The sequence below is a fragment of the Anguilla rostrata genome, chromosome 6 (genome assembly GCF_018555375.3).
Source record: "Anguilla rostrata isolate EN2019 chromosome 6, ASM1855537v3, whole genome shotgun sequence".
Taxonomy (NCBI): Eukaryota; Metazoa; Chordata; class Actinopteri; order Anguilliformes; family Anguillidae; genus Anguilla; species Anguilla rostrata.
The window spans coordinates 10,189,640-10,203,498 of record NC_057938.1 but is presented as its reverse complement, the minus strand read 5'-3'; the positions used below and the strand labels follow the sequence as shown (position 1 = coordinate 10,203,498).

Here is a 13,859-nt window from a genome sequence, read left to right as displayed (position 1 = left end):
ACTTAGTCCTCCTCAGGCCTGGTTCTGGAGAGCAACAGAATCTGCTGGTATTTGATGTTACTCAGCAAGCAATTAATTGCACAAAGCAGTGGGTTAAACCGTGAACTCACCTCACCTCACCTGGTGTCAAGGGTCTAAGCAGCTCGCTGATGCTGATTTAAAGGTGAAAATTTGAATTGAAAAACTGAATTAAACACGATGAAGGCTGTGAACTGCTGCTGTAAGCACTCTGTAGGCTAAACTGTGTGTGCTTTTAGGCCATACTGCCCCTTCACATCAAATCAAATCAAATCAAAATGTATTTATATAGCGCATTTCACAAACAATTGTCACAATATGCTTCACAGACAAACCTGGCCTAAATCCCCACAGGAGCAAGTCTAAGGGAACAGTGGCAGGGAAAATCTAGCTGGTAGCAGATAGGAAGAAACCCTGGAAGGAACCAGACTCAGTGGGGGGGAACCCATCCTCCTCTGGTCGGCTCAGGGGGTACGTTCCAATGACCAACCCGGTCAGTCAGTCAATGTTCATACCGTTAGAGAAACGCACCGCTTTTCTGCAGAACGCAAGCGGTCCTGACACATGACGACCGTGTTGTTTTCATAAGAGCCGCAACCTACAATTTGTCACTTTGTTCTTTCCAACATTCGTCTAATTCTCGTTTTGTTTTTCTGGTACTTCTTCCCCTCAGACTTGTCACTCTATCTGCCCATTTTTGCATCAGTCTAATTAGAGTCAGGCTCTTTCGTACAAAAGAGACGGTTATGCGCTCCCTCCAGAAGTGAGTTCCAGGCCCCCGCTCCCACAGTCCCGGCGAGAACAAAGGGGGGAGGGGGGGGGGAAATGTCAGCGGCTCGTACCCGGCTCGGCTGGCAGCGGGGAGACGCTGGCCTCAAAGAGGGCCCTTCAAAGAGCTTCACACAGCCCGCCGAGCCACGTGAGGTGCCCTCCGAAAAAACCAAGCGGGATCGGAACGCCCCCGGACGGCCCTCGCCTGGCCTCGCCTCGCGCTCCTCCTGTCGGAATGTCGCGGTTACGTCGCGCGGCGCTCTGATGTGCCGTCGCGCGAAAGCTGGCCCCGCCGCGCCTGGCAGACCCGCAAAGCGGCGAAGCCTCAGCCGAAGCCTCTGTGCTCTGTGCTTCAGTGGATTTAACAGGCCGCTTCCACAATCGTACCCGTCCGTAAAATCTACGCTCGCGCAGACGTGCGTCAGCAGGTATGCAAGCACACACGCAAACGCGCAGGGAGAGAGCGGATATTCGGTGCTCTGATCTCTGAGGACTGCAGTGACAGGGACAAAGGCTACCTTTCTGTGGTATTCTACAAGAAAGTGTAGAATTTGGCCACTGACACATACGCTATAAACTGTGTGATCTGTGCAATGTGTGATACAAATAAAGACAAAATGAGGAGAAACTTCCTGTTTGATTTGCACTGATTAATGTAAGGGTGCCAGACAGGTGAAACAAGTAATGCTCCACAGAGTATGACACCCAGCTAGCGAATTAACATTCGTTAACCATTTATTTGTGATTAATGGTGTACAACATTATTAAACTCAACCAAAAATACACTTACAGAACCTAGTTGGAAAAAACTGCACATTCACATTCTGTTCTGATCATTACCCTTAAACTGTGCAAAACACTGTCATTGTGGAAAAAGCCATATGTGCCCCCCGCCCCATCATCACCTAACCTGCCCCAAAGAAGCACTTCAACCCCCCCCCCCCTCCCCACACAGGGCACAGCCCTGAATTCACCCCAGTCGGAGGGTGGCACCCAGACGGGACCCAGCCCGAAAAACGAGCAGGGCTTACGGGAACCGGACGGGGTTCAGACGGGAGCTCTCATCGCAGTGCTATGTACCAGCCCTCTGGCGGGGCGTGGACCCAGCACTCAGACGCAAGGCCAGAGCTGGCGAGCCACTGGCGACAGTGCGTCACGCGGCGCGATGCAGTCGCCATTACCAATAACCTGGACCCGGGCTCGTCTGGATTCAGAGACACTGCAAATACCGCGAAACCTCGCGGCCAGGAACGGAACTTCTGAATAATAGCCGCTCATTAACATTGCATTAACTCACAGCTTAAGATTGTGAATAGTGCTGGCAAGCTGTGCACAGTAAAAAGTCTGGTGTTATTAATTCAACTCTAACAGAGTACATATGAGTTCAACAGGGACCAGAGTAGGACCGTATGTACTCCGTAAGAGTTTATTTACAACTGATCATTTTACTGTGTGGCTCAGTATCCCACCAGTTATATATAATAATAATAATAATAATAATAATAATAATAATAATAATAATCCCTCTTTCTCTCCCTTCGTACCCAGATATCCGTAGGGGATGAGCAGAGCTCTGTAACAGCAGGCCACTCCTCTCTGGATAATAAGATCAGCAGTGCTGATGAGCTAGAGCTTTGCTTCCGTTGACTCTATTGGCCACACATCCAAGCATGTCTCCGCCCACTTTCTGCCTCTCTCTCTCTCTCTCAGGAGGCTCCGCCCTGCTCCAAGGAGCCAGGCAGTGGAAGCGCCGGCCACACAGTGAGATCCACCACAGCCCTGTCTCCTAGCCTATCATTTCATCTTTCTCTCTCCTTCACCCTCTCGCTCCTAGTCCCTCCGTTCCAATCGTATTCTCGTGTTCCTTCTTTGTCCCTTTCTTACTCACGCTCTCCATCTGAACTCATGCACACACGCATCCTCTCACAAGCGTGCACACATACACACACACACACACACACACAAGCATACATGCACACACACACACACACACACACGCACACACACACACACACACGCACACACACATATATTTTGCTCTTGTCCTCTCTCCTGCTCTCCTGTCAGTCAGGACAGCAGTCGTCCAAGAAAGAGCCGCAGCACTGGAGCTGTTAATGTAGCGCGCCGCTACCTGGGGTAGGTGGTTTCAAAGGGCCTCGAGCTGGAGTACAGGTGAATGTTCCACTATTATTAAGCCAGTGACAACAGCAGGGAGCCCCGAGTAAGCACAGAGGATAACAAGGTCATATCAAGCCACTGCAAGCCCCTGCCCCCCCCCCCCCCTCCCCCGCCACACACACATAAGCAGAGATGCCAGAATTGATTCCAGATGTCAGGATGATAAACACACAGATTGTCGTAACCTGATAAAGAGAGCAAACCCATTCCGACAGACTCTTTCTGTCTTCTGTTACAAACACATGAATTATGAGTTCACGCCCCTAAAAGAAGACCCGTGAGAGCACACGTCCGATACCATCTGCGCGGAGAGCCAGTTCCGTTACTCCCATTAACTTTTCATAACGCTCACGTGTAAAACATCATCCACGGGGCTCAAGAAACAGACGCGGCGGATTTAAAGGTGTACGCGATCAAGACGATGACACACAGATTGGCAAGCTGTCCACTTAGGATGAGAAAAGCGTGCAATGGCAATTTGGTTTCGTTTGTTCCTTCCGCGAGTTCGCAGGACAAACAGATTTGAATATCCTGCTGGCTGCACTCAAAAATAACACTTAACCAAATCAATCCAATCTCTATCACGACCTCTACATTCTTGGCTGCGGCTTTGAGAAAGGTTTCTTCTGCCAAGGAAATACAGCGCACACAAACACCCAAGCATTTCTTCTTCTTAACCTCAAAATATTTAGACATTCAGCAAACTTACAAGAAACAGCAGAATGGCACAGACATATTTTGTCCTATTTTTGGCAACAGCTCATGATTTTTGAGTTTTGACAAAGTGGTCAATGCCTGGAACTATTTGAATGCTGCCTTTCACAAAACGTGTTCTAAACCTTCTCTACCGTTGTCGACGCCCTAGACATCTTGGGCCATATCATGCTGTGTTCTGAGATAAGATACACAGACTTCACTATCTCTCTCTCTCTCTCAATATAAAATATCATAATAAATTTGTATCAAAATTCACTCCAAATTTCTTTATGTAGAATTTAAAGAATTTGTCACAATACATGTACCCTGCACAATATACCCTGGCTTAAATCCCCACAAAGCAAGCCAGAGCTGACAATGGCAAGGGAAACCTCCCTGGAGAAGCTTGGGAGGGACAGACGACTCACCTGGGTAACACAGTTCACCTGTGGGGAATTCCTTAATAAGCGGCAGTCTGCCGGCGCTAACATTCGCCGTTAGCGTTTAGCGATGCCCTGCCCCCAGTGCAGGGCTGCTGAGCAAACGCAGGGCTAGCCCGTGTAGCGGAGGACCACAGGCCCTCAGGTCCTGACAGGGAAACAAAGAGCACACGCTCCTGCAGTGCCACAGGGTGGGACTGCAGCGTGTTAGGGGAGCCTGGGGTGGGACGAGGGAGGGTGGTCTGAGGCGTCTTCAGGCCAGGCTGCAGCCTCTGTGAGCGCACATGCTCAGAGATGAGCTTCAGCGGCGGGAAGGCGGGCGGGCGGGCGGGCGTTTGATGCGCTCCTAGGGCTCCCTGCTGGTTGAGGGCACATTCCCTGTCTGGGTGGGGAGGGGCCGAGGCTCTTCTTCTGACACGGAGGGCCAACAGGAGAGCCATTGTTTCACTCCACGCTTTCGGGTATCCAGGGCAGGGTGTATCCCATAATACACCAGTATTGACCCACCCTTCTCACGGACGAGCCTCAAACGAGAGGTATGGGAAGGCTGGGATGGGCTACTCAGCCACAGCAAACCACAAGTACAAGACAATCCCCATGTAATCAGCATCTCTGTCTTTGACACATACACACACACGTGCACGTATTGTACACACCCATGAGAAAAAATAGTATACTCAGCATACGTGAAATACACTCCAATTATACTTCAAGTATTCTTAAGTTTAACTATTTTATCACATGAGCATGCTATGACATACTGTACAGTTGCACCCCACACGCATGTATACACAATGGGACACACACACACACACACACACACGGACACAAGCATACATTTCCTACAGGCATGTCCACACAATGACAACATACCAGGCTATTATGTTCTAATGTGCTGGGCTGGTGGGGGAGGACAAAGCTGTGAAATCCGCCCGATCCCAGCCCCTCTCCGCAGAGCGTGTGGGTTCTGGAACAGGCCCAGTCCAAACAGCCTGTTCCGGCCTCAGAGGGCTACGGCGGGAGATAAAAAGGAAGCAGCACACATACCACACCCACTGGGGGGGGGGCACAGTTAGCATGCTGGATCCCACTTCCACACAAGTTCACTGGACGCTGCAACCGCACGCATATCAATTGTTCCTGTTATAATAATAATAATAATAATAATAATAATAATAATAATAAACTTATAATAAAAAGGATAAGGAAAGGCTTCTATGACAAGGGTTATTAGATATGAGCATGGTCTAGGCTTCTGAGAAGTAGAACCAAGGGTTTGGCAGAAACACAGCCACCACACTGCTCCTCCTGGTGGCTTGAACTCCACCACAAACCAGTGAATGCCTGGCACAGGCCAACTGTCAAAATCCATTGAGCTCATTGAGGGGTTGACTCTCGGAATGGCACAAAATCAAAGGGACTAACACCACAGAGTCTCACTCTCTCTCTCTCTCTCGCTCTCTCCCTCCTGAATATGGCTTCACTTCTGCCGGGGGGAAACAATGCATCTTTTGAAACTGAGCGTTGGACTGAGTCGTGTTCGTCTGACCACTCAATCCCCCACAATCCCCTGCCCTCACGTGTTCCTAATGAAGGATGGTGGCCGTTGGCCCAAGAGCGCTCTTTCAAGAAGAGCCACGCCCGCCATCTTCCCGCTGTGATTAATGCGTGGTGTCGTTTCCCTCCCAGGCAACTGACCGCTGATCGATAACAACCTCCACGAGCCAAAAGAAGAAATATTTATATTCATCCACTAAACGTCTCTAAGGGCGTTGGTTTGTGCCTCCAAACCCATCCCCTACCCAGTCTTTAAATCCCTTTTATCCTAACATCACCCCCCACCCCACCTCAACCTTATCACTTAACCTGAACTAAAATAGACCATCATCCAAAACGATGACGGGGGAAATGGCGATGATGTCAGCGGCGCACTGATTTGGCCCGGACGTTCTGACAGGTCTGAATCAGCAGAAGTGGGCGAGCGGGGCCGGGAGCTCCCTCTCGCTCTCCACCCAGCAGGCTGGCGGGCTCAGCGCGGGCACACTCGCCGCGAGCTCGTATTTTTAGCGCGCTTCCGGACGCCCGATGTGGAAGCGGAAGACATCTGAAGAGCTATGCCTTCAGACGACAGGTTTATTCGGGGCCTGACGCCACCCGTCGCTCCGCACGTCGGGGCTGCCCTTTCTGAAATGCTCCTTTTAAACCGCGCAGTAAAATTCCGCGTGTGCTTTCTCAAATGTACGCCTTTCAAATTTACTGCCCGCCTGACAGTGCCCATTGTTAGAATTCAATTTCCAGAGAATTCATTTTCTTGTCAGGAAGTGCTTTGAGAGCCTCGGTTTCACACAGAAAGCTACATTTTCAAAGAGTTTCTTTCACTTCTATTCATTTGTACTGTGTAAACAAATTAGAAATCAATTAAGATTAGGCAGACGCTCAATCAACATCTGGGTCAAAACCAAATTGATTAAACTGTGGCTCGGTCTGGAATAAAAATCAACATAGAGTGAGCCCCAAGGATCAGGGCCTTAAAAGCTCACATATATTTGAGTGGTTCTGGATACACAGGCTATACGCAATCTATAAATCTATAAATCACAACATTTTTTATGGGGCGGATGTCAAGGGAAGGGATCAAGGATACTTTCAGCAATCTCCTTTGGCCTGTTGTTTTTACCACATACAGTAAACAAACCCGAAGCTATTAGGTATATCAGTGCCCATACAAATGAGAATATAAACCCAGGTGTCGTAGACAAATGACATCATGTCTTTTACCTATCAGTTAAGACAATTCTACCGTTAATCTGACACCAAGGAAAAGAATAGAATTGTTACTGTCGCAATTATGGATGAAAGTGCATCTCCTGACAATCAGCATATTCTTATTGATGCTCACAAACCAAAGACACGGTCATAAATTACTTTGTGCGCGAGAGCTTGACTGAGGCTGCAAGCCATAAGCAGTTGTGACTTTCCAGCCAACTCCCTAAGCTCTCTGTGAGATAAATGCCTCGTAACTCAAAGACAGAGGAAAATTCTTCTCTTGACAGTGCCACCCATGTAGAGAGAGAGAAAGATACACAGAAAAAAACTCAGAAAAAAAGAAACTCCGCTTGTACTTTGTTGTACATTTGTAGAGGACATCAGAATAGTTTTAACCCCGTCCAATCTACCCCGTGCAATACACAAGTCTGCACGCTGTATCTTTGGACATTTCCAATTCAAATCCCAAAAGGTCTGGGAAATACTTTATAGTCTGTATCCATGGGAACTCCCTCCTCCCCCCCTTTCTCCTTACCTCAAAGTCTCCACGACATCATCGCCGCTCCAACAGGTGAAGTCGTCCACCACCATCTCCCCTTCACACAGCAAGTCAGGCAGGCTCGAGAAGAAGGACTTGTAGTTCTGAATGTAGCGCAGTAACTCTCTGTAACACAGTGGGGAGCACAACGTTTTACAAAGCAATAGTAATAATGCGCATATAAATGAATACAATACCTTCGATAATTATCTGGAAAAAAAGTGACTGATTATTGATGATCACAGCAAAAACCAAAAAATCAGTCACAACCTCAACAAGTATTTTAGCCTTATATTTAGACTTAAAATCCAATTTCTAGTACTTTTTTGTTAAATGAGACAATAATATTTCCAATGAGGTCAGAGTTTGACTCATTTCAAGATTTGCCAATGGGGTGAGGAAACTTCACTTGTCAAGCAGTAACAGTAACTTAGAACAAGCCAATGCTTTCTACTTGAGAGAGAAAAACAAGATTTTAAGCCTCATTACAAGACTAAAACACTTAAGTCAAACTTTTTTTGCAGTGATGATAATGATGATAAATTAACAGTATTTTTCCTTAGACGTTAATAATGCAAGGTAATCAACTGTAAATGTACTGTAAACTATAAAAGCAAAGCCATTAATGACAAGCAACCTCAAATGAAAACCACAGGGGATAAAAATACTGAGGGCAGTCAATAAAAATGTATTTATTAAAACCTCCTTACTTTGCGAAATGATAAAGTGCATGCAATTTCCCAACAATCAGTGAACATAAATTTCCAAAGATTAGAATAATGTGAAACCAATTCATACTTTTTTCAAAGCTTGCCAGGAGGAAAATTGGCATTGTGAAGACATGGCTGCTCTGTTTGCTGTTATGTTTTGAAGCCATGGTAAATCAGAATCCAAACAGGCATATGCTAGGCCACCCATCGATTAACGTGAACAGGTTCATCTAAGGTCACAGTTCAGATTAACTGAAGCTAAATCCAAGTCATGTGATCAAGGCAGTAATGCGGACTGCCTGTTTCACCGAAATTGGTAAAGGCATTAACAAAGAACACACAGATACTCACACTATGAAACACACACCAGACCCATTACAAAGAAACAGAGATGTGCTGGCATTTAGATGACCCATGCTTACCTAGATATCTTTTTGAGACCTTCAGGTTCATCTTTCTTGGAGGATTTCAGAGGTAAGGAGCTAGGAGCAGTCAAACACCATGGAGGGGAGGGGTGTTGCAAGCGGATGAGATGTGAGTAGGAAGGGGAAAAGAAAAGAAGAAAGAGGTAAGAAAAAAAAACATCCGATACCAAAGGGGGAGGGAAAACGAAACAGAAAATGGTGGAATCATAACCCTGGAAAAGGCACATCATGCACATGCAATGACAACATCACTAAGGGGCTGAGGGAAGTGGTGGCCGTTTACTTCCTGTATCCTGCTCCACTGAGCACGCTCAACACAACAGCACTCAGTCTCAGTTGCAATGAGACAGCTCATATCCATAATCATAATTAAAAGCTGTAAATACAGCACCCCACAGTCTGGAGTCCAATCCTGACCAAGCTGCTGCTGACATAATTGCAAATTCATCAATCAGGTAGGGAGATGTCAATCTGCAGCATTTTATTGTACAGTACTCATACTGTACTGGAACCTATTAGAGATGTTGAGGTATTGCATGTGATTTCATGTCACAAGCTTTGTTTTCACATGTGGAAATTTTCATTTACATGTGAAAAAAGCCAAAAACATGTGAAAATGTCCAGTTCACATGTGACATTTTCTTGTGAATATTTTAATTCACATGTAAACATGTTAAATTCTCAAGTGATTGTTTAATACGGGCAGGACCATTCAATCATATTTTAACAACTACATCAATTATATTTCCATTCAATTCAAATCAATTATAATTTTTTATCATAAGTTTTTAATCAGTTATTTTTTCCACTTCCCTGCCCTAATTTTGAATCAGTGATTAAGCCAATTGTGACTGATCACTTCAAACTCCTGGTCATACTGTAATTAGCTAATGACATAGCCAATACTCGAAGCAGTGCCCATTGAAACGGTACTGTGGCGAGGCAGGGACACTTCCTGCTGCCACAGACGGCATTGTCACCTCCCTGCAGAAGCTGCCAGTCACACATGCTGCGTCTACACTGGCCACGGGTCGGGGCTCTGGGTCACCGATGAAGTTCTGAGACAGAATGAGTGGCAGAGGCAGGGTAGGCTGGCAGACTGGGTCACCCTGTGCCAGTGGGTGGGATGGGATTGAGCAGTGACTGGCACAGTGCAGAGCCAGCCAGAGTGCACAGGAAGTTGAAGATGCTCGCTGGGCTGGCAGACAGATTGCTCAGTGCGCTCTTTTCTTCCCTCTCCTCACGCTCCTGTCAGCCACAGCGGGCAAGAGCAGCTTGGATGAAGGCACAGATAGAGCTCCACCAATCACAGAGTATGTTGTTGGGAACAACATGGACAGTGATTGGTGGATACTTTCTAGCTATTGTTCAGGAGGTGCTTTTTAAAAGGGAAGGGCTTACACCCAGACATTATCCACCAATTACTGTTCGACTTGTTTTTGGCTTTGCTCTATTCATCTTTGCCAATGTAGTCTGTGATTGGTGTAGGGCAAAGTGATGGTGCCAGTGTCTTATCCCTATTTTACTGTCCCTGCAGGAGAGCAGGAAGAAGGCATCGCATCACATGCCCATTAGCCTGCCAATCACAAATTAAATTATGTAATCTAATCTTTTAATGTGATGCAGAATGATGCAGAAGACAGTTGGGTTTCCACTTTATGATCCAATAAGGATGTCAGCCAAATTCAAGAAAGCTTTGGATTAAAAGTAGAGGGGGGGCAGGGGGTTGGATGAGGAGGGTCCAAATCACCCTGTGCTCACCTCCTTAAATGGGCCAATCGGCCCAGCGGGGCCTGAGTCGGTGGTAGAGATGGAGTCGCGGAGATCGCGGGCGAAGTAGCCGTGTCAGGGGCGGGGCTTACGGTCGTGTCCGTTCCCGTGGGCTGCCCGCACACTTTGTCCACCTGGTGAAGGGGGAGGGAAAGAGGGAGGGAAATCACAAACAGGGTTAAAACACAGTAGCGCAGAGTCATAAACTTCAAGCAGCGCTATGAACAGAGCGAGGGGTGGGTGTAGTGTTCTGACCACACTCTCTGTCCCTATTCAGATCAGCAGAGGAAGAAGAAAAGGAGCCGTGGCAGCGCTCTTCCAGGAACTAGCAGGGGATTGTGGGTTTGGAGAAGGCTCGCGGAATGGAACACTCGGGTTTTCCATGGTTTATAAGTTCAATAAGGGAGTAATAACAAACAGACCTGCAGTTACTGAGAGCTGCACACTGTTATTGTGATCGTGTCATTGTGGTCGCACGCACACACACAGGCAGAAGAACACAAACACTCAGGCACAAGCACACACATATCATTTACACACACAGATAGACCACTCACACACTTAGACTACAGACTACAGACTACATAGTTGTCACAAGATACATTCATCAGACATATATTATTAATTATTATTAAGTATTACTTGTAAATCTGCAAACACTGCTCAATATGTGAAACGATAGCACGTGTAAGAAAGGAAAGACGGAGAGAATAAGAGAGGGAAGTAGAGAGAGAGAGTGAGAGAGAGAGTGGATGTTGAGAGATTCTGATTGATTAAGAGAGACAGAGACAGAGAGGGTGAGGAATGAATGCTGAATAGACCGACAGGTGGGAAAGAAAGGGAGAGTTATGGCTTTGGAGCATCAGGGGTGGAATTTAATCCCCTGACAGCAGCTATAAAAACCCCTCTAACGAGATGAGCACAATCAGGCCTCCCTAATGATGATCAGTATGTGCGCAGAGCTATCGACCGACCCGGAGAGTCATACGCACCCCACGCTAATTAAAGGCCTGGCAGCTTATGAGGAAGGCTAACAATCCTGCCTGCAAAATCAATGCTGCCCAATAGGCTTAAAAGCACTTCAGGATATTAAGTGGCCTTAAATTTGAGTGAGCCTTTCACCTGCACAGAGCAAACTGACTGATTGCCTTATCAGTTCCTGCAGTAATGATATTTCACCACTAGAGGCACTACATGACACTAGCAGTGATTAGTAGTTAGGCAATAGCAGTCACAGGTACGGCCCTGCAATGGGACCATAGATACCGAACAGCTGTACTGTTATGAATGGTGGCTTGAAATGGTCATAGAAACAGAGACTGATATGGTTCCATCGTAAAACATCAGTCTTAATTTGGTCAATGAGTTGTGCATATTTATACTAAAATAAGCTAACGATGCTAACCAGCTTGTAAAATCAGATGCAATCAAGTTAATTCTGATCCAACCTCATAATACGAACATCCACCACACAATTTATATGAACTTTTTGTAATTCCAAAAACGAAACGTGTTCATGTTTACATTGAAAATAAATTATACGACCAGATGTTTTGTTAAGCTGAAAGTAGAATCAGATAAACTCGAAGCAACGGGAAAATTGGAATAGGCAGCTACTGGTCCCTCAGCAAAGAGACGTTTATGTTTATATAACCGTCTAATAGCCTCATTCATTGTGTTTGCTTAATGTGAAAATCCAATCATCAAACACGATGACTGAATTAATATATCTGTTTTACATACAAAGAAAATGGTCCTTAGATGTGTGTTTGTGTTAACAGCAGGGTTTTTTAGATGGCAATCTGTTGCGAACTATTACTGGAAACAGAAAAACCACTGCAGAAGAGGTCTGTTGAACGTGGGTGGGAAAAAAAAACATTAAAGGTTTTTTTTTCTAATTCATATTTTTCCCTATTTCACAATTCAGAAAACAGAATGGTTATTTGAGACCCATCCAATGACTGCAGCATCCTCTGCCCGTTTGGTATGTACACACAATTACTTGTACCCCCCTTAAGGCAGCATATCCTTAGACTACTGCCCTTTCCTTTCTTTTTGATGTCTTTGAGCCCAGCCACAGAGGCACTGGGGATGAGCTGCAGATGCATGACCCACCAGAGGGGTCGCTATTGCGAAGCATCAGGGGAAATGCCATTCTGACTGAAACCCTCTTTCCCTGGGCAACATTAAATCCAATGATAGCCAATTTTTCCCTCCCTCTTTGGGGCTTCCAGCCACAGGCAGCAGTGAAAGTCTCAGGATGTGATCTGGACCAAAAGCCGTATGATGGCTGCTGCACTAAGAACAAGCTCCTCTCTGAGAAGCACCACTCAGTATCTTGATAAGGACGTTTTCCAAACAGACAAACACTGCAATCTGCAGCAACTCCGGGGCTGGAAAAGAAACTACCTTAATGCAAAACATGAAATACTTTTTGCAAAGGGCTTGTGGTTTTGGGTTAGCAGGTGGGCCCTTTTGATTAGCAGTTCCAGCCCTCTGTCTTTAGAACCTCGCTGCCTGTGGCGGGGGTCCGTGGGCGGAGTTGTACATGTTTCCGTGCCGACCGTATCGATGAGTGAAGTCGTTCCACAGAAAACCGAACCCCGCAGCTTGGTCTTGTTTGCTTAAAGAATGCCTCGGTTGGCTTTATAAATACCTTCCTAATTCATTAAGGCTACTTGTGGCGGCCTCAGTACCATGCTAACTGTGGCCATCTAGATCTCGCTCGTAAGCAAGGGAAGGGGTTGAGGGGACTTTATAGATGCAGTGGGTGCTCGAAAAATGGAAAGGATAAACATGTCTTTGCCCTATACCACAGACAGAAAAATCTGCAAACAGTGGAGGTGGGGACAGTAACAAACACAGCTGGTAAAAAAAAAAAACCTTCAGCAATTACTGAACCGCAGGCTGTCAGAAGCCATATGCTAAACAGACACAGATCCTTTCATTCCAGGCAAACAGGGAGCCGGCTCCTCAAAGAGGTCACGCCAATCACGAAATATGGTGAAACCAGAACAAAGGGGACACGTGATGCAGGCTGCGAGGACGTCGCTTCGCGTTCGTCAGCATTAAAGGAGAAGCACACATCACAGGGACCTGATCAGCCAATGGGACGCCTTCTGGAGATTTGGAGTGCGCCAATATTGGTAGCATTTTAGGATTCACAAAATGTCACCTTTGGACAGCGGTTCTAAACCAGTGGCCAAGAACTACTTACAGCCTCTTGCGAAAACTACAAAGCAACACTAGATATAGCATTGTTGGTGAAAGCAAGAAAGTGATGACAGTTCTGTAGTTTCAGGAGAGACACACAGTTTTAAAGAGGCACAGTCAGCACAACCAAATATGTTAGAGGCGAACGGCGTGTTAGCCATGTTAGCAGCCTGCAACACTTTTTATGTACATGTGCACGCAGCTTCATGAATTGAAAAGCAGGAGTCTATGACAGTCCATCCAGGTAGATAGCTGCTTACATTGGGCTCTCCCTGAATAACATTAGTACAACAAGAGAAGCAGAGACAGGAGTGATGGTTTCCGACTGAGCTGC

General features: G+C 46.4%; 1 protein-coding gene across 2 annotated transcripts in view; it reads right to left on the bottom strand.

The window, feature by feature from the left end:
• LOC135256482 (glypican-5-like) overlaps positions 1–13,859 on the bottom strand; it is a 111,981-nt gene that overhangs the window by 63,068 nt on the left and 35,054 nt on the right. The window contains exons 4-6 of one of the 2 annotated variants that reach the window (XM_064338289.1): positions 10,304–10,446; positions 8,540–8,599; positions 7,405–7,533 (exon numbers count right to left, since the gene is read on the bottom strand). In XM_064338289.1, the coding sequence (XP_064194359.1) occupies positions 7,405–7,533; positions 8,540–8,599; positions 10,304–10,446 (332 nt within the window). The remainder of the gene's footprint in view (positions 1–7,404; positions 7,534–8,539; positions 8,600–10,303; positions 10,447–13,859) is intronic. The other variant, XM_064338290.1, reaches the window with a different exon arrangement.